This window comes from Dermacentor silvarum, chromosome 1, assembly GCF_013339745.2.
Source record: "Dermacentor silvarum isolate Dsil-2018 chromosome 1, BIME_Dsil_1.4, whole genome shotgun sequence".
In the NCBI taxonomy this organism is placed as follows: Eukaryota; Metazoa; Arthropoda; class Arachnida; order Ixodida; family Ixodidae; genus Dermacentor; species Dermacentor silvarum.
In genome coordinates, this window is record NC_051154.1 from 230,399,419 (window position 1) to 230,420,657 (window position 21,239).

General features: G+C 48.4%; 1 protein-coding gene across 5 annotated transcripts in view; it reads right to left on the bottom strand.

Annotated features, from left to right (window-relative positions):
* LOC119436883 (nuclear pore complex protein Nup214-like) overlaps positions 1–21,239 on the bottom strand; it is a 253,473-nt gene that overhangs the window by 149,920 nt on the left and 82,314 nt on the right. For all 5 annotated transcript variants that reach the window (XM_037703911.2, XM_049660065.1, XM_049660067.1 and 2 more), the window contains exons 12-14: positions 15,511–15,643; positions 11,741–11,787; positions 939–1,588 (exon numbers count right to left, since the gene is read on the bottom strand). In XM_037703911.2, the coding sequence (XP_037559839.1) occupies positions 939–1,588; positions 11,741–11,787; positions 15,511–15,643 (830 nt within the window). The remainder of the gene's footprint in view (positions 1–938; positions 1,589–11,740; positions 11,788–15,510; positions 15,644–21,239) is intronic.

Here is a 21,239-nt window from a genome sequence, read left to right on the forward strand (position 1 = left end):
TACAAGCACCGTAAAGAGCAAAAAATTTGGCAAAGTATGTTTGCAGCTGGGGTGGGATTATGTTACCATCTTGTGCATTTCTGCAGGCATTGCACTCAATGATACTGGGCAAGGACAATGTACTCATTGTATTCCAATTTTTGTTTTATTTTGCACATTTTGTCAGCGGTTCAAGTGGAGTTCCACCTACGTTATCACCAGGATAGGCTGGTTAGGTCGGATGTGAGTGGTGTACGATAAGAAAGAAACAGAACTGCGCAAAAGGGATCCTTACATTACACCAGCCTTGGTTAAAAAAGCACAAATAACATGAAAGCCATGTAATGAATTCCAACAGCTATTTGCTGTAACACTAGGACCCCAAATGAAGACTTGCCAACCTTGAAATATGCCACAGTTGAAGCCAAAAAAAATAGAATTTCTTGAAAAATACGAAAAAATGTTTGCATACTCAAGAAATTGACTGTTTATCAAATATTCACACTTTGTTCTGCAGGGATGCTATGAAAGGGTACTCTGCTCTATAGCTGTAGCAAGAATGATCTGCACCACAGACAAAGTTAATTTATGAAATATTCACATAATGGGATCCGAAATCTCGATTGCCATTATGCCTCCGTCTTATATAAGTTATGGTTCTGTGAATAGGTCCATGTCATCAACCTGTCCCAATAATCACTATAAATTGATCAGCGACTGTATTCTTTGGGAATAATATTTGGCCTAACATAGACCCAATTATTTGTAAAATTATTGGTGTCAATACTACATTCGTAAGCAGCTCTAATAATTGGGCACTTTATGAAAAAATCGTATAACTGGCAGGTATGCAAATGCGATGTTTGAAAAATGCTTCTCAAATGTTTCAACATAGTCAGCAACAGGCACTGATGACAAGCATTAGCATTAAAAAATAATGCAAGAAATAAGGGCTTCACCTTTTCAGCAGCTGCTACTGCTGTAGGAGCAGAGGTCTTCAGATGCAATGAAGGAGCTTTTGCTTCCTGTGCTGAAGTAGTCTGTGCGACTGTTGACACAGGTTGAGCAGCTATTGGCACTGGAGCAGAGGAAACTGGGGAGACCGTAGCTTCTGTATCGGCTTTTGGTGCTGGCTTGAAAAGGAAGCCTGATGAGCTGGATGTGCTAGGAACACTAAAGGGGGTAGCAACTGGTGTAGTGATACGAGCTGGACTTGGTACTGAAAATGCTGCTGACGGCATGGAGACCAAGGCTGGTGGCGTAGCAATCGTCGCTGCACTTGAAAACGAGGGCACAGACATGGAAAATAGTCCTTGGCTTGGAGTTGTGGATGTAGCCAAAGATGGTGTGGACTTTGACACTGTGGGTGCAGCAGCTTGAGCAAAGGAGAAAGCGTTCCCACCTCCACTGGCACCAAATGAAAAGACGCTTCCACCACTTGAGCCAAATGAAAAAGCTGTCGCAGATGAGGCTTGTCCTGATGAGAACAGCGATGGAGGCGCAGCAGCGTTGCCAGAGGCAGCAGCAACTGCTGTAGATGTCGCTACAGGCACAAATGAAGTACCAGTAGAGAAAGGCTGGCTGGTGAAAGGAGGGAAACCTGCAGCTCCTGCATTAAAAGAACATGTATAAAAAGTTTAGTGAATCTCTCTAAACCTGAAAAGCTACCTGAAAAATTGTGAAAGCCACAATCCCTTGTAGAATCCTTACAATAAACCTACTTGTCATGCAGGCACCACCAAAATTTAGCAGCCTCTGAGCAGTAGTAGTTGCAATTGGAAATAAAGGTTGCATTCGACACTATCATTAAACCCTGATAGCCATATAAAATATATAAGAATCCAAGCAAGATCTTTGCAAGTGAAACCTCATTAGTGTGCACCTGGTTGAAATGTGGTACAACACACTAAACAGTAGTATGTAGAGTAGAAACTCGTTGATACGATCCCATTTTGTACCATTTCCCAGTGCCAAAGTTTCCAATCAAGAACAAAAAAGAAATTAGCCAACACAGTTACGCTTCTTTTTGAACCATTTTTTTAATAACCAATAACCCAAACGCAGCGCCATTGCCTCCTGCAGGCGATGCAAAGCGAGTGTCTTGTTTCGCCCAAGTGGCATCGTATTCTGGCATCGCCCACCAGGTCGATTTGGTTGCAGTTTCTCGTCGCCGTCTTAAAACAGTATGCAATAGGAAAACGACAAGGCGCAACCTAGGCCACTCAGGCCCCACCAACTTTATGCGCATCGGCGTCCCGTGCCGAACGATTATCGCCAAGTGGGCAAGTCACAAATTCCCATCAAAATGCCCCACTCGAAAAGTTGCTGAGCCAGGCCGAATTCAAACGTGCAATCGAAGCTTTCTTGTTGGGCAGGGGGGGGGGGGGTTGTTGTTGATTATGAGGCCTGCCGCAGTGGGGGACTCTGGGTTAATTTTGACCACCTGGGCTTTTTATAGTGCACCAGATGCATGGTACCTAGGCGTTTTTGCATTTCAACCTCATCAAAATGTGGCTGCTGTGGCCAGGATTCGATCCCACGCCCTCTGATTTAGCAGCACAACATGAAAGCCACTATGCCACCACAGGGTGTAATCGAAGCTTGCCGAAGCCGCAAAAACAACAGGCATCCCGGGCTGCTCGAACCCAACCAGCTGGGTGTAATGATTCATGCTGCAACGCTTTGCGCAACACTTTGCATCACATAGATGTCAATTACAGTTGAGTCTGCCATATATTTTAGTGGCTTCAGGCGATATGTTTTCCCAGTTAGTAAGCCTTTTCTTGTTTTTTTCTAAAACGTATCAACAAGGTTCTGCAGTACTAACCAGCAACTACAAGTTTGCGTCTCTTCACGTGCACTACTGTCAATAAAGAAGTAAAGAAAAACTGCATCACAGTAAATGTTGCCTGAATACACGCATATAGTGTTTGTTTTGTTTCCCCTATGTTGGCGAAAAAAATTTCCAGCTGTTTTGCACAACGGCGTGACAGAGGACGGGCAGTACTATACAGCCTCTCGAAGCTTCGGTAGGGTGCACATCAAAGCGCATGACGTATTGACTTGCCAAACTTTCCCCAATGCGTTTGTGTCTATACAAGGAATCGATGTATACTCAGTGAGAACCAGCGCAGCTTCTTTGAAATACGGTGTCTCCCACCCTATGACCACAATCATACTATGCATACAGTGCTGCTCATGGCTGCTGAGCTATTGCATTTACTGAGCCACTGCAGCGATGGCCAGCTGCTTTTGGTTCAGAAAGTAGCGCACACTTCAGCCAACACAACTCTAAGAGGCAGTGCGTGTGGGCTATTGACTTAAAAGCATGCAGTATACTATGTATCAACGCTGCTACGCACTATGCCACGTACGTTACCAAGCAGATAAGTGAAGACTTATCAAGATAGGGCTTCCAGCAATAGGCCACTTACAAGGCCTCGGTGCCTGTGTTATGTTGTGGCTGTGGTCACGCCTCCATGCAATTCATATTGACGCGAAGTAAGCTGCCCACTACAGGCACCGATCGTCATAAGTCAGCTGCCCACTACAGGCACAAGATCGCCAGAGAGAAGACGACGAAGGGCGCAGGTGTGCGCGCGTTCTCTTGAGTGTTGGCCATCATTAAAGAAGGCTGTTCTCATTCGGCAAGTTCGTATTAATTATCTTCGTGACATTTTACTGGTGGAGGTGCGGGGTATATGATACCATTGCCAGAGACTCAGCGTACCCCTGACTCATCCCCAGTGAGTAGTCCGGGAGAGATTACTCCTGTGCACGTACCCACCAGCCGCCGTCTTCAAGGGCTCCAACCTGAGCACGGTCTGTTGCCTGATCGTATCCGGACGATGAACCTGAGCCCACATCCTCCTGCTGCTGCGGCTGTTTCGCCGGCGCAGATCATCTTCAACCAGCCACAGACGCCGATTCGGTTCCACGGAGATGCTACTGAAGACGTGGAAGATTGGCTAGACCATTTCGAGCGGGTCGCCGAATGCAACGGATGGAACGAAGACCGCAAGTTGTGCAACGTGTACTTCGCGCTCCAAGACTCCGCGAGGACGTGGTTCCATAACCATGAAACGACATTGACTTCGTGGCACGAATTCCGCCAGCAGCTGGTCGCCACATACTCCAACATGGACAGGAAGGAGCGAGCGGAGCTGGCAATACAGGCAAGATTTCAAGCCCCGAACGAGAGCGTCGCCACGTATACTGAAGACATGGCTCGGCTGTTCAGACGTGCGGATTCCTCAATGGCCGAAGACAAGAAGGTGCGACATTTGATGCGAGGTGCGAAACGAGAGATCTTTGCTGGACTTATTCGGAATCCGCCCACAACACTTGCAGACTTCCTTGCTGAAGCGACAGCAATGGAAAGGGCCCTTCGACAGCGTGCCAGACAATACAACCGCAACGTGATGGAACTTTCACACAGCCCCTCTAGCATGACCTCGGAAAACCACCTCGAGGACTTACGCGAATTGATCAGGGCTGTGGTAAGAGAAGAGCTCCAGAAAATGCAGGTAACCGACGCGCCGACAGCCCGAATTTCTGTGGCGGAGATAGTTCACGACGAGGTTAGGCAAGCCGTCCAAGCTCCTGAACGCTACGAGGTACCACAACAGCGGGAGCCAGTCCGAATGACTAATGCGGACACCGTACAACGACCGTCGCTGTACGGCCCCTCAAATGTCATGCGCTCCTCCGAATAGACTGAAGTAGTGTTCAGGCGTCGCAGTCCATCGTCCATCGAGGAGTCAAGGCCCAGAAAAAGCGACGTTTGGCGGGCTCCTGACCTCAGGCCCCTATGTTTTCATTGCGGAGAGGCTGGCCACGTCTACAGGATGTGCCCCTATCGACGAGTGGGCCTCCGCGGGTTCCCTCCAGGTGCACCTCGTCCACGACCTGGTCAGCGCCCGATGGAGATAGAGAACTTCATCGCGAGTCGCGACAGTTCATTCGAGCAGCGAAGGCACGAGCCCCGTTCTGCATCGCCTGCTCGATACCGATCGCCAAGTCCCTCATTTCATCGAGACGCTCGTAGGCGTCGTTCACCCAGCCCTGCAAACCCGGAAAACTGAGTCCAGCAACCTCCGGAGGTGAGGCCGCTGACGCCGAGCGCTTCGAATATCCTCCATCACGACGACAACGACGACAAAGCACCGACGTTCAGTCACACTCCAGTGCCCAAAGGCAAGTGGTAACGTCAGACATACTGGTTACCATAGACGACGAAGAAGTTACTGCTTTAATTGACACTGGTGCGGACAGCTCGATTATGCGCAGAGAGCTTGCGTCAAAGTTAAAGAAAGTTTTTACGCAGTGGACTGGGTCGCATGTCCGTACTGCTGGAGGGCATCTATTAATTCCCGTGGGCAGATGCACAGCTCGGGTAAATATTCGTGGATTTACGTACGTCGGGGTCTTCATTATTCTGCCCAGCTGCTCGAGGGACTTGATACTCGGCCTGGACTCTCTACAGGCGAATGGAGCCATAATTAACGTGGAAAAATCGAGCGTGACGTTCTCTACGGCAAAAGCCATAGCAAGCGACGCTGGCGACGAGAATCCCACTGAAAACGCCTTGCGCATCGTCGAACACAGCATAACGGTACCACCAAGAAGCAGCCTACTGACCCTGGTGACGTGCGACGCATTTGACGGCTATGAGGGCATCGCCGAGGCAAACATTCCGTTAATGCTTGAGCGGAACATCTGCATTGCACGGGGCCTCATTCAGCTTCAGCACAGACGCTCATTAGTCCTGCTGACAAACTTCAGCAACGAATACCAGCACTTACCGCAGGACACAGCTGTCGCCTTCCTCCATGAAATTGCTGCCTTCACTGATGTCGCCTCGCTAGAAACTGCTTCCCCTAATTCATCGATAAAGGCCAACCTGAGCGATCGCATTCAGATTAACCCGGGCTTATCGGAACGACAGAAACAGCAGCTACTGGACCTTATACACGACTTCTCTGGCTGTTTCTCTACCGAGTCTAAAGTACGGCGCACCTCCGTTACGAAGCATCGCATTCCTACGGACGAGTCAGCACGCCCCGTTCGTCAGCATCCTTACCACGTTGCGCCTACGGAAAGGGAGGTGATAAAGCGCCAGGTTCAAGAAATGTTAGATGATGACGTGATTCAGCCGTCCATAAGTCCGTGGGCGTCACCCGTCGTTTTAGTTAAAAAGAAGGACAACACACTACGCTTCTGCGTAGACAACAGACGGCTTAATAGTGTCACCAAACGCGACGTTTATCTTCTGCCACGGATCGATGACGCTCTGGACCGTCTACGCCACGCCTAATTTTTCACCTCGTTGGATCTAAAGTCTGGGTACTGGCAGATCGAAGTAGATGAGCGTGACCGCGAAAAAACGGCATTTGTGACTCCTGATGGATTATATGAATTTAAAGTCCTCCCATTCGGCCTGTGTTCCGCACCTGCCACATTTCAGCGGATGATGGACACTGTTCTCTCTAGACTGAAATGGCAGACGTGCTTAGTCTACTTAGACGACGTTGTGGTGTTTTCCAGAACGTTTGATGAACATCTCGAACGACTCAAGAATGTACTCCTCGCAATCAGCAAAGCAAATCTGACTATCAAGCCTGAGAAATGTCATTTTGGCTTTCAGGAGCTAAAGTTTCTCGGACACGTAGTCAGCCCCCGCGGTGTTCGGCCAGACCCCGAGAAGCTAGCTGCCGTCTCTGAGTTCCCCCGTCCAACAGACAAGAAGGCAGTTCAGCGATTCTTAGGTCTCTGCGCCTACTACCGTCGTTTTGTCGAGGGGTTTTCAGGGATCGCCGAACCATTAACGAGACTCACACGCCAAGATGTACCCTTCGAGTGGACGGAAGAACAACAGGAAGCCTTTACAGAATTGCGGAAGCGACTGCAAACAGCCCCCGTACTCGCGCATTTCGACGACAAGGCTGACACAGAAATCCACACAGACGCCAGCAACGTGGGGCTCGGTGCTATACTCGTTCAGTGGCAAGACGGCGCCGAACGAGTATTAGCCTACGCAAGCCGCAGTCTCACAAACGCGGAGGTCAACTATTCCACGACTGAAAAGGAGTGTCTAGCTGTCGTTTGGGCCATCGGCAAGTTCCGACCCTACCTTTACGGCTTCCCTTTTCGCGTAGTAAGTGACCACCACTCACTGTGTTGGCTTGCGAGTCTTAGGGACCCTTCAGGCCGCCTCGCTCGTTGGAGCCTCCGCCTTCAGGAGTACGACGTCACAGTCGTATATCGATCCGGACAGAAGCATGGCGACGCTGACTGCCTCTCACGTGCACCTATACCTTGGAAGCCCTGTGACGTAGAGCAAGATTTCCCGTTTCTCGGTGTAGTGGACACTGTCGAGATGGCTGACCTCCAACGTGCAGACCAGTACATTGCTTCCCCTCATTAGATACCTTCAGGGAGCCGACATTGTCCCACGACCGATGTCACGAGGTCTGACTTCTTACTGCCTCCGGAACGACGTGCTCTACAAAAAGAACTCAGAAAACAGCCAAGAAATGTTCCTTCTTGTCGTCCCGGTTTCGCTGCGCGAAGAAGTACTGCAGGCGTGTCATGACGACCCGTGTGCCGGACACTTAGGCTTCGCCAGGACGTTAGCGCGCATGCGCCAAAAGTATTACTGGCCACAACTATTCTCGTCCGTTCAGCGCTACGTGAGAAGCTGCCGTGATTGTCAACGGCGCAAGGTTCCACCTTTGAAACCTGCTGGTCTTCTGCAACCCCTGGACCCTCCTCCAGCACCGTTTCAACAAGTGGGAATGGACCTCCTCGGTCCGTTCCCTACGTCGTCCACAGGAAACAAATGGATAGTCGTCGCAACGGACTACCTAACGAGGTACGCAGAAACCAAAGCTGTGCCCCGCGGAACTGCTACAGAAGTCGCGGTGTTTTTTGTCCATGAAATCGTACTACGTCATGGGGCCCCTTCCATCTTAATAACCGATCGAGGAACTGTGTTTACTGCTGACTTAATGCAAGAGATTGTCACGCTGACCCACACCAATCATCGGAAAACCACGGCCTATCACCCACAAACTAATGGACTAACCGAGCGCCTCAACAGAACTATGGCCGATATGATCTCCATGTACGTTGACGTAGAGCACAAGTCATGGGACCAAATTTTACCATACGTGACATTCGCATACAATACGGCTGTGCAGGAAACCACCCGATTCACACCATTTGAACTGGTTTATGGGCGCTGCGTAACAACACCTTTAGACGCCATGCTCCCGGTAGACAACGGAACAACAAGAAGTGACAACGCTGACGACATCATCCAGAAAGCCGAAGAAGCTCGACAGCTTGCTCGCAACCGCATCCGCAACCAGCAGAGTACCGACGCCCGCCGTTACAACAGTGGCCGAAGGCACAACCAGTACAAACCCGGCGACCATGTTTGGGTGTGGACACCCGTCCGTCATCAGTGGCTGTCAGAAAAATTACTGCGCCGATACTTTGGCCCGTACAAGATCGTCAGGCGACTCAGCGACGTGAACTACGAGGTTGTCCCTCAGAGTACTAATATGAGCTCGAGCCGACGGCGAGCACGAGCCGAGATTGTGCACGTAGTACGTATGAAGCCGTACTACGCCCGCGAAGAAGTGCCCCTCTGATCAACTCTCTCCCACGCTCTCTGTCGCCCTTTACCCTCTCCAACCGGCGACCGGGACGGTCGCTTTTCACGTGGGGAGTAATGACACGAAGTAAGCTGCCCACTACAGGCACCGATCGTCATAAGTCAGCTGCCCACTACAGGCACAAGATCGCCAGAGAGAAGACGACGAAGGGCGCAGGTGTGCGCGCGTTCTCTTGAGTGTCGGCCATCATTAAAGAAGGCTGTTCTCTTTCGGCAAGTTCGTATTTATTATCTTCGTGACAATATGCTTATCCATATAGGCAGTGATGAACTCGCATCGTAGCCAGAAGCATTACCACACGGGCCTTTGCATTTCCAAAAAGGCGTAAAATCTTTTGTGGCACAGGGCCAGCATCAGGTACACCACAAATCAAAACACCACAGCTAGAGATTCTAAGTGACAAAAAGTGATCATGATATGCACTAACTGATAAGCTTACTTAGCAAGCCACTGTAGCTTAAGCAGTCAGCTTAAATATTCGGCTCTATGAAAATTGGGTCGAGGATTCATCGCAACTTACATCTTTACCCTTAATACATCTTAAGCGGGTGTGTGCAGTAGAACCTCGTTCATGCGTTCTGAAAAAAAAAAAAATACAAAAATACAAAAAAAAGACGTCCTGTCCAGGAAGACGTGTGATCTGAAGTCACTAAAACATTTAGCAGACTCAACTGTAGCTGATATCTTCATAATGCAAAGTTTAGCACGAATCGTTGCAGCATGAGACGCCAACGCACCCAGCTAGTGGAGCTTGAGCGGACCGGGATGCACATTGTCATTTTTGTGGCTTCGGGCAAGCTTCAATTGCGCTACTCGAATTTGGCCTGGATCAGCACCTTCTTTAAGCAGAGCATTTTGACAGAAAGTTCTGACATGCTCAATCAGCCAGAATCGTTGCAGCATGAGACACGGACCCGCCCCGAGCTGGTGGGGCATGACCGGCCTGGGACCCATGTTGTCTTCTTCCTATTGCATAGTGTTTCAAGATGGCAACGGGAAACCAAAAATAAATCGAGTTGGTGGGCGATACCAGAATATGATGCCATCAGAGCGGAAGGTGACGTTGACTTCGTGCCACCTGCAGAAGGGAATGGCGCCGCGGTTGATTTATCGCTTATTAAAGGCATGCAGTACACTTCCAACAGCACTATGCCACATGCGCTGTGAACCAGATAGGTCAAGATGCTTATCGCAACAGGGTTGGCGACAATATCTGTGAATGTGACGTGCGGCGGACCATGAGATTTGCTGGTACCTGAAGAGGAAACTGAGTGCGTGCCGGCGTTTTTACTTAACACGGGCGTTCGGGTACTGTGTGGTAGCTACCGTGGCAGATGCCTACTGGTCTCGATCGGACGGGCCTCGTGCCTTTTTTTGATGACATGGGTCTAGCGGCCAGAAAGCGTAACATAGAATCGCAGTTTGGAGACATATTGAATGTAGGTGCCGAAAGACCATGTTTTCCAGGAACATATTAACTGGTAAAAAAATGTGGTTGATCCCTCTTATATAGGAATCGGTATAGAACACGAAAGTGAAACGTGTCTTCACAGAAGTAGTGTAATGTTTATTGCACATTGATATATAATGTCTATTGGTGTTTTGTGGCTAAAGCGCCCTTAGGCGTTGATGCACCCACGCTGACGCCTGGTGGCACGTCTCCTCCATCACGACTACCAACGTCGATGACCATGAGCAACCGTCGTGCATATGGAAGCTGCACTACGCTGCACACGCTAGCACAACGCGAAAGACGAAGCACGTAACTGACACACTAATACAACGCGCAAGACAAAGCACGTAACTGAATCGTCACCGAGTCAAATCAGCGCGTACAGCGCGTCGTAATTGCAGCCTCCGCGATCAACTTCAGAAACATTTTCAGAGCTAATTGCGGAGGCCACGCTCCGCTGTGCTGAGTACGGTGAACGCCACCTAGGTGGCGTTGGTAGTGCTTCTTGATGCCAGCGTCCCTTCGAATGCTGGCATCGAGGCGTCGTAGTGCTGAGACCACCGAAGCGTTCACTGTCGGTGCGCGTTAGTGTCATAATGCAGTACTTCTCTTTTCTGCTCGTAGGCGGCGGCACCGCCCCGAGCAAGAGCGCGGGTACACGGAGGAGTGTTAGATATATAAGGCGCGTCTGTGTAGCTCTCTGCAAATGCGTTTGTGGCGCAATGGGTTAAACGCTCGGCGATCTATCGTCGCGGACCGAGAGGTCGTGGGTTCGATTTCCAAATTTTGCATGCTTGTGGAACTTTTTCTTCTGGTTTCTTTCTTTGTATTATGTTCGTGTACATTGTAAGCTGACGTATTTCCGTGACGGAAATACGTCAGTGAAGTCTTGGTGGACCCCGGCATAAAACACTTTCGTGTTAAAAGAAGCATACCCGTATTGGGCAATTTTTTTTTGTGTTCTCGCTTGCAGCCGTTGACAACAAAACATCATATGAGACAGGATCATATCAACGAGGTTCAACTATTAACAAGCTTCTACTGTATACACTGGCTGTCTCAGTATCCGCCAACTTGGCCAAAAATACTCGGCTATTCATACAGCCTCTCCTTCCAACAAAGAAGTATTCTCTGCTGCTGGATGTATATAGCTGCTGTGCAGAGGAAGCAGTCAGTGAATCAGTCAGAGAAAATTCTTTTCTTCGAGAGCTTGTAATATAGCTTACTATCAGCAAGACACGAGTGGATTCTGTATACAATAGCAAAGCATTCTAGTTGGCACTTCTGGGGTATCCCCAAAAGTGGATGGGAAAATGGCTAGTTTTGTTCCATAGGACAGCGCAAGCAGAAGTGCATTTCTTCTTTCTGAAGAGTTAAACATGTTTGCAATTGGGGTCTTTAAAAATATTTCAGTCATTTTTGATCAAAGCTCGGGATAATAGCATGGCATGGAAACGGCCAAATATTTAGATCAGCACATAATTAGGTGATTATGTGCTGTACTTAAGCTAACTATAAATGTTGATTTGTAGCATATAATTCAATATGCAAAGATGCAGATATAGACCACTCTATCAAGCATCACTTTACTGCAATAATTTTATAATGAAAATTTCATAGTACTCGCCTGTGGTTGGAAGCTGAGGAGCAGCACTAGATCCCACTGATGGTTTCCTAAACACGGGAAAAAAGCACATGGTACAGACATACCGAGGAAACACTACTAAAATGCCATGCTTTTCTGCCTCTCGTCCTCAAGAAATATAGGCATAAGCTTTAATTACTAAATGAAATCTGAAATTATAGGCAGAAAGATTGTGGGATTAAAAGGTGTGTTGATATTCTAAATTTCAAATGCAAATCGATAATCATATTTCTTCGAGGTACGTTAGATTCAAAAAAGCATGTACTTAAAAATTTTGAGGAATTCTGTGTTATATGATAAGCACTCACTTCAGTGTTTTATTCCTTCCGTTTTTTTTTAGCCATGAAAAGTGATTGTTGCATCAATAGTTCGTTATATGTGAACTCGCTCTTCAAGTTGCGCAAAAATTAAAAACAGAGAAGCTGGAGTCGGCAGTAACAATTCGACACCACTTTGGTCAGAAGGTTGCATTTTTGGTGTCTTCCCTTTTTATTCCTGGAACTTTCCCGCATCTAGGTGCAAGTTTCAGTTAAAGACAATATCAAACAACGTAACGAAGTGGCAGCGGGAGACCCCCTCAATATAACGAATTTTCCCCGCCGACAACCGAGAGATTTCGCCCCAAATTTTGTCACTTTTGCGCGAGCAGCAACCGGAAGCACCTTCACCGCCACGACGGAATGTGAAGCGACCGCACGTGTCCGTGCGTGCGTGTGCGAGGCGGGCATGCATCCCTCGACCCGGCGATCTTGCCGCCGCGGGCGTGACCTTTCCCCCTCCCTTCATTCAAACCTGATCCCGCCGCTTGCTGCAGCTGGCCCAGCCCGCCAAGCCGGCACTCTCTCCTTTTCCAGTTGATGTTGCCGACGCGCTGGTACACGCTGTGACACATCACACTTGATGAGCGCGGCTGTCAAACGCTGGCGGCGTGTGGAAGCGCCACTGGAGAAGCGAGCGGAAGTGACCTTCGTGCTGTTGTCTATCGCTTCAATGCAAACTGAGCGCCGAGAACACACAGCACGCACAAAGCTACGAGCCGCCGACGCACCTGCACTCCCTAGACTCTGCCCCGACGCAGATCGCTTTCAAGATACGGCCTGCACAACCGTGCGCCGCCGCGCAGTACGCAGTTCATGTCAGAGTACAGTACAATGCCGCCCGCTATCCCCCCCCCCACCCCCTTCGCTCCCTCGCCGGTGCCTCGAGCACAACGGAAAAAGGCGCGCTTCCTGCCTGCTTTTCTTGCGCGCGCGAGATTTAGACGCGGTCATCGGCTCTCCTCGCATGTTTTCACTCACACATACAGCATACGGCGCGCGGCGACTGCGTTATCATATGAGCCAAAACCAATTTTAGGGCCACACCGCATCATAGACACCATCTTTATATAGCAAATACGGATCCCAAGCGCCATACTTTAGCTGGCGGAAACCTAAAATACGTCATAGTTGTTGCCCCCGGCACTTTGGGCGGCCAATGCCATCATAAAGCCACCAAGCCAAGCGACATGAAAAGTCAAAATGGCCGCTCGGGCCGGTGCGGGGTGGCAGTTCGCAACGTATGATGAGGGAACGGACCCACAGTTGTGACGCAACAGCGGGGTTACCAATGCATTGGGTTCTATGGGAGCTGTGCCGGGACCGGCCGAAAACGACGTAACAGCCGGGAAAACGCAGCCCCCGGGAACGTAACAGCGGGGTTCTACTGTAACACTATACGACGCTACGACGCCATCGTGACGCTCGCTCTTCGTTTCCGATGCCTCGCGCTTGTGCGAAACGACACGCGTCAATGTATCCGATACCTGGTGTGACATTCCAAGGATGAGTGCTTCGACCAAAACGGAAAACAGGTGCGCGTTACAAGTGAGGGCGCGTTAGAATCAAGTAAATACGGTAAGCGTTTCTTTTTCGAATTTTCGTGCCGAACCTGCATATAATGAAATCCTCTGTATAACGAAGTTTTCCGGGAATTTGTCAATTTCGTTATATCCAGGGTTAACTGTATACTTTTTCACAATTCTGAACTCCACGTTGACGATGGAAGCAACAATTCGCCACTGCCAGACTCGCCGGATTCCCCTGACGAAAATGATCACTGGAGAAATTCATGCCGGTGCCCAATCGTTGCACAAGTATGGTATTGCAGCAATAATCCTCCGGTGTGAAGTTACAGCTGCAAACGCATAGATCCTGGCGCCGATAAGATACCAACAGCCCAATGCGCTGCAGCCACTCGACTCGCCTGTTGCCTTGCAGAGGGACACAATGTCGTAGCTTGACATGTCGCCAATCGCTACATTTGCAGCCTACAATGCAACAAGGACGATTCTGGTCCTCACAAAAAGAAACCTCGAGACCAACACTGACTGCGCAGCTCGCGTCAACACGGAGCACGTTGTAAAACAAGCAGACGACACTTCCTGTGTGCCAGAAGTACTTGATTGCAGTAATAAATTGTTGTGTATTCTCCTTCTGTTACAGTCGAATCTCGTTAACTCAAACATGCTTAATTCGAACTTCCGGTTTATTCGAACTGACGCTGTAGTCCTGTCACAGTTATGTGTATTCCAATGGGTGAAAACGCCAGCAATTCGAATGCGAAAGCATTTGCTACAGTTATTTCGAACATACCGCGCAACAACAATGCTCTCAGCAGCGCGCCAAATCACGTGGCGGCGCCTCCGACCGGCATTGCTCCGAAAAGCTTAGGTGAGACCCCTCAACGCCGCGAGGAAAAAAAAAAAAGAGAGATAAAGATTCGCGGCAGAAATTTTACTCTCTCAACAAATGGCAACGTTGGCGTTGCTGCATCACGTCAGAACGCATATACGTGCCGACGTCTCAGCAAGCACTGCGGCGCAGAGGGAAGCAACGGCGGAGGCCCAGTCTGTCTAACGAATACGCCCACGCCGCCGAACGCTCGCTTCAACAGCAGAAAACGAAACTTCAGGGACTGGGCTAAGCTGGCGCCGGGCCAGCAGGAGCGGCAGCGGGCGCGCACAGAGACAGTCAGAGGTGAAGGAGCTACGGGAGAGTTCAGAGTGAGCGCGAGGGGAGCCACTGCACCGAAGCGACGGGTTGCCAAGGCCAAATTCGCTTCCCTGCTGCCCTCCTCCCTCACCTTCGACGGTCCCTGCGCGCGCCCATCACCGTGCCAGCGGCGCCCGCTCCCTGAAGTTTCGTTTTCTGCCGTTATTGGGAAGCAAACGTTGGGCAACGTGGGCAGTTTCGTGGCCCTCGCTCGCTATGTGCTTGCGCGCCGCGATATTTCACGACTCGCACCGTTCGTACGTCGTGCTATGGTGCACTAATACTTCAAAAATAAGTCCTTCCTTCAATTCAAACTTCTCTTAAATCGAACAAATTTTCGGGCCCCTTCGAGTTCGAATTATCATGATTCGACTGTACTTTCTTTTAGAAAAACATATTCCAACTATTACGAACAACTTTTGTTCATCATAATGTTGGAAAAAATTATCGATGATGCAACATGGGTAGCCAATCGGATAGCTCGCCCAACTGACATCACGCGCCCCTGCAAAGTAGGTTGTAAAGGGTCGGCTGAAAACTCAGGGTAGTGGCGTTGCTGCGATCGGTACCCGATGCACATTTTAAAAACCTTATAATAAATTAATTTCCTTATCCAGAGTGTGGAAATGTGTGACTTAATGATCAGAAGGACCCACCCTAATGACTCAGTATGTTTGCACAAGATCATCAAAATTGTTTCAGGGTCCCTTCAACACATACCTGATACGACTGCCAGGTGAAGCTGAAGCTGTTGCTGGAGAGGCAGCAGCATGACCAACAGGCAAGAAGCCAGTTGATGTGGTCGGCGACACCAGTTGCGGTGCCTGTTGCATTGGTGGCTGCGGAGGGTTGGCTGCAAAAAAGACAGGCTAGCTTTGCTTTCATCTTTTAAGCACTATAAGGGAAGAAAAGAATTCCAGCGCGATTTTGCCACTTGAAGCAAATGCAATTGAAGTACTTGAAACAAAGTTTGCAGATATGGCTCTGTTTTGTGCAAGTTCCCAGTTGTCAGGCATTCATGATGGAGAATAATGCCTGTTTATGGCAATTAATAGATTCCCAGAGGATGATATCCCTGCAACTTCACATTTATTGGCCATATACTGATGGGATAATGCATGGCAAAAACGACAATGCATTAATGTACAAACGCAGTGAGCCTCAGCATGAAGAGAAGGCATAGGGTTGCATTCAGGCCACTGTCAAAGTTTTTCTGTAGTGCTTTGCATGACAGAGTTGAAGGCAACACCAGTATGCATTGCCCTGGCCACACCCTACAGCCACAGTGCAATCATGATGGCAAAAAAATGAAAGGCCTCGTACAGAAAAGAAAAGTGAAATATATCAGTATGCACCAAACCAAATTGGAAAGGAAAACACTGACATTGCTAATGACCTTAAAGGAGCCCCGAATCACATTTCTTTGAAGCCTACAAAACACCTTGAAATCAGTATGGTACCTCCGAGGAATGCATCACCGAAATAATTTTTCGAAGAGGCCTTTCCCATTCGCCATTCGACGTCCTCTGTTCCAAAGGAGATATGGCCACAACTGCCTTTGTGCCACGTATCAGGCACGACACGCTTTCTCTCTTGTCTACCTTTCACTCTCTCCCGATGTCGGAGTGTGGAAAAGGGACAGGAGAGCGACAACGAAGGTGTGCCAAGCGGGCTGCATGGTACAAAGATGGGCGTGGTGAAGCATATTTTTCCTTTTTTTTCATGTATTTCACATTCTTTTTCTTTTTGGCACCAACACCACCACGTAATACCCCCAAATTGGGGTCTTTAAGGTAATAAAGTGAAGTGAAGCGAAGTGAATTACCCAGGTTATAGCCATTATGTGGCACGGGAACACTAGTAAACGGTATACTTTACCATAGCACACACAAAAGTTCAGTGATTGGGCACTGAACTTTTACATCCAAGTACTGTTAAAACGGGTAATGCTATAAGCCGTAGTGCTTCTTTCTGTCTAATTACAGTAAAACCCTGTTAACTCAAAGCCATCAAAACTTTAAAACTTTCAAGATAAGAAGAATTTTGAGATAAGCAGTTTCAAAATAAGTGAAATCGCGAAAATAGAAGCCCGCAGGTGGCGCAATGACCACATGGAGCATTTCCAAAATGTGTCCAGTAATATTCTTGGTCACTTTCATGTCCATCGGCAACAGAAACGTTGGCGTCTACGGGCAACGGCGTTACTGGCACTGCGCCAAGAGCCAAGATGATTGATCTTAATGCAACATTTAAAGCCAGTCTTCCCAGCACACCCAGTTCGAGACATCCAAAAAGCTGATGCTGCTACTTTCTGCATTGTAATGAATTCTGGACAATTTCACTTCGAAAAACGAAACTGAACTGCGGAAGAGTACAACTGTCACGTCTTTAACAGACGCACATGCACAAGTGACAACATTTACGCCTACCGTCATGCGCGCATGAAGCAAGCGTCCTTATCAAATTGCGATCTCGCTGAAATGCTGCGGGCTCGCATGCTGGCTTTATTGGGTGAAACTCAAGGGTTGATCGCGCCTGCTCAAAAGAGTTGATCATGGTCAATACACTGTGACCCCACTGATGCGTCATTGACAGCGTCCTAAATGAGGGGGGGGGGAACGACTCCCAGCTCACCGCTACTGCGTGAAGCCACAGCAAAATGGAAGTGAGCAGCCAAGCAAGTGCGTGTGGTCTGCGATAAAAGAAAGAAGGGGGAAAGTAAAGTGGGGAGAGCAGCGCAGCGTCTGGCTCTGTTAGCGAGCTCCTGCCAGGTGAAAAGCGAGAGCAAGTGAAGCTGCCAACACTGCCCCATTGCCTTTTTCCTAGTATTTTCAAAGTCAAGATTTCAAGATATCAGGAGTTCAGCACAAAAGCTTTTCGAGATAAGAGGCGAAATACACATGGGTTGACACCACAGCTGGAAAAACATTTGGACTTTACAGATATTTCCAGATATCGGATTTCGAGTTAATGAGAATTTACAGTAACATGTTTGGATGTGTGTCTGCGCAGAATTTTTTTTTTCTTGCGACTTGGTTATAGTAACAATGGGATTTTCTTGGCACATGAATATTTTTATGGGTGCGTTCGACTGTAGTATTTACACTAAGCAGCAGACGCAGCGACACAGCTGCGTGCAGGTATAAGTGCACAGCAGGGATAAAGTGCGTGCCTGCGTACTCCAGCCTGGCCGTGCTACGTGGTGCAGACAAATCTTGTCCAGCACAGATAGCAGGCAAATCCAAATTGCACCCCAATTTGTGGTGCTCAATACGAAGCATATCTAGACAGGTGTGGCGGGGAGGGTGCACACAATGGTGTACGTGTCTTCTGGGTTTATGTTTCGCATAGGCCGAGGCTAGCTGAGTGTTCCAGAATAAACGAAATTAGCGAGACCCTATGGCTACGTCACCAATAAGCAGTTTGGCAAAAAGTTTTTTCCTACATAGGCAAGCTATTGTCTGCTCCCGCTTCTTGACTGATGTCAGCAATTGGCCAATAGCAGCCGTGTGTAAGATTCTGCTATATGATGAAATATGGCAGCCGCCTGCAACCCCAAAATGGGTGAGGAGAAGGCTGCAGAAGAAAAGAGAGTTTGAAAACAAGGTGACCTTGCACTCTGCTTGTGAACACCACATTCCGCACACGAGTGCAAAATTTGGCTGAAATGTTCACAGTAGCATATGCTACTATGGAATGTGTTTTTCCCCCAAGCACGAGGGGTGGTTCAGGACCCCTTTAAGTTGTGTTCACCAACAAAATTGTGCTGTGGTGACAATGCAGTGCCTGTCCAGCAGCATCATTGGAACGCCCATCCACTGGCATCATCCTCACAATGTTTAACACAATGAATAATGCCCCAATGTGCAACCCACAAATTATAGCCCAAATCGTAATGGACGTGTGAGAAGGCGATGTAAACAAAACAGATGACAAAGATGACAGGGAAGATATGTTTCCAGTGGCTGCTTAAGCACAAGCTGTTTAACCCTTTGAGGATCAAAGCCAAATATATGGTGCAGCAAAAAAGTCCGAAATGGTCGATGCTGTATATTTACGATGCTGTCTGTATGTTTGGAAAACACAGCACTTTTTCAACTCTGTTGCCCAGCAAGTGCTGCCACCCTGTGTGGATGCAAGATTTTTTTTTTTTTTTCATTCCGCAGTACCTTAGTTATACCTTCCTAACTTTTGCGGACACGTCGGCGTCCCATCGTGCACATGTACGTGTGTGGTGGTTAGTTTTGGTTTTGTCTCGCGGGCTGTTTTTGTTAGTCCCGCTCGCAAAAACTTATGTCCATCTGGTTTCTAATCTCTCAAAGGGTCACCACTAGATGCTTGCTCGTTTATTGCTCACAGGAGTGCGATTACATCTGTTCACAGGCAGGCACTGGTATACACAAACAACGCTGCCATATATGCCTGCGTTTCATTTCTTGAGAGTCGCGAAAATTGATTGCCCTTCATTGGCGATGGAACAAAGTTTCTGACTTGTTTGGTTTTTCTAACGAGCACTGAATCATACAGTTTTCTTGCGTGCAGGGATGGAAGCGGCCAGGGGTGTTTTGGAGCAGCTCTGGGAGCAGCAAATTTGGCACACAGGAGCAGGTTTGGAGCACGAATTGTTCGTTTTGGAGCAGAGGATATGCGTCTTGGAGCATGCTAGGTAAGGATCAACATGACTGAAATACAGACAAATTAAAAAAAATATGTTCTTTATTTGATTTTGCAGAACACTATAAGGTTACGGCGAATCAGTTGTACGGAAGCGGAATCAGATCTACGGTGGAGGTAAGTTCACTAAAAGGAAAAAATGTCATAGACCTAACAAAGGAAACCCATATGCGTTCCTCAGAAACCACTATTACATTACATACCGGACATTCCAACTAAATGTGGCCAAGAAAACAAAATAACCTAGGGATTTACGAAAACAGCACCCATTGTATGTTGAAAGGTTTTTGTTAATGCTAGTCAAGAGAGAGAGAGAGAGATTTAACTTTTATTGCTGCTAGCACCATGAGGGCGGACGCAGCCTCCCTCCGCCTAGCGGACGGCCAAAATATCCTGGGTCTCAGCGGCTGCCTCGGCTAACTGGACGGCCCAGACCTGGTCTTGCTGGTCTGAGCTGAGCAGCAGGGCCTCCCACTGCTGCCGGTTTTGAATTTTGTGGCCCTCGAAAGGAGCTGCCTTAGAGCATGCCCATCGAATATGAGGCAGATCCGCCCTACCCTCACACAATTTGCATTGATCATTGTATTGTGCTGGATAGAATCTGCTGCAGGCCACCGAGTTAGAATGCATATTTGTTTGCAGGAGGCGCCAAGCCACCGCCTCTTCCTGATTAACGCGGGATGAGCTGGTGGGTACCGCGCCCTTCCCAGCCGATAGTAATCGGTTACTTCTTCGTAGCTGACCAAGCGGTCTCCTCTCGTTCCCAGCTGAGCCGGCTCACTTGCTCGGCGAGTAAGTCCTCGAGCCACATTGTGAGCAGCCTCATAGCCGGGGAGAAAGGAGTGCGCGGGTGCCCAAATATTTTGGATCGCCCCGCGATGACAGTCGCTGTTATTGTTTAGAATTTTGAGCGCCTCTGGCGAGATGCGTCCTTTTGCGAAGAAATAATTGAGGGCATTAACCAAGAAATTCGCATTGTTTATTGTGGCTCGTCGTCATCACTGATTTCGCACGCCAGAAACTAATTACCTTTTAGCTCATAGTGCAATTTGCAAATTCTAGTCGTGGAGTTTCGCAAGGCAGAACGAATTCTCTTGGAACGAATTCTCAAGATGACACCGGTTTCGAGATAGTCATTCCTGAACTTTGCGGAGAAATGCATTGGCGTTCCAGTTACTTTTTCTGCCTCAACGCAAAAAATGACGTTTTGTTAAGAAAGTAACCGGAACGCCAATGCATTTCTCCACAAAGTTTGGAAATTAATATCTCGAGACTGGTGTCATCCTGAGAATTCGTTCCAAGTGGACCCACCTTGCGAACTCCACGGCTAGAATTTGTAAATTGCAATATGGTCCGTAAGGTAATTAGTTGAAAACTTACTTGCGAATGTTTGTTAATTAGTCGATTATGCATCTCGATTTCTTGTGCAAGTAATGTCTGCCTTTTCGAGTAGACGAACTCATGAACTAGAATTGTGCTATCTGCCACAGGACACCTTCAAAAGATTTTGAAAGTGTTCGCTACAACAACCTGTATAATAATGGTGAAAACAGTTGAAAGCCATTCAAACTGCATTCAGTCACACCTCAAAAATTGCTCTTTGCGTTACCTTACCAATACGCAGGTCTGGAAAATTTTTTTAGGAGCGAAGCTCCTTAGGCTCTCACGATGTCCGTTCTCGCCGTCGTCGTCGTAGCTCCCCATAGCGCACGCAGCGCGCATACCGACCGTGCACAGGTGTTGCGCTGCGCCCACGTCACTCCGAAACCCCTCTC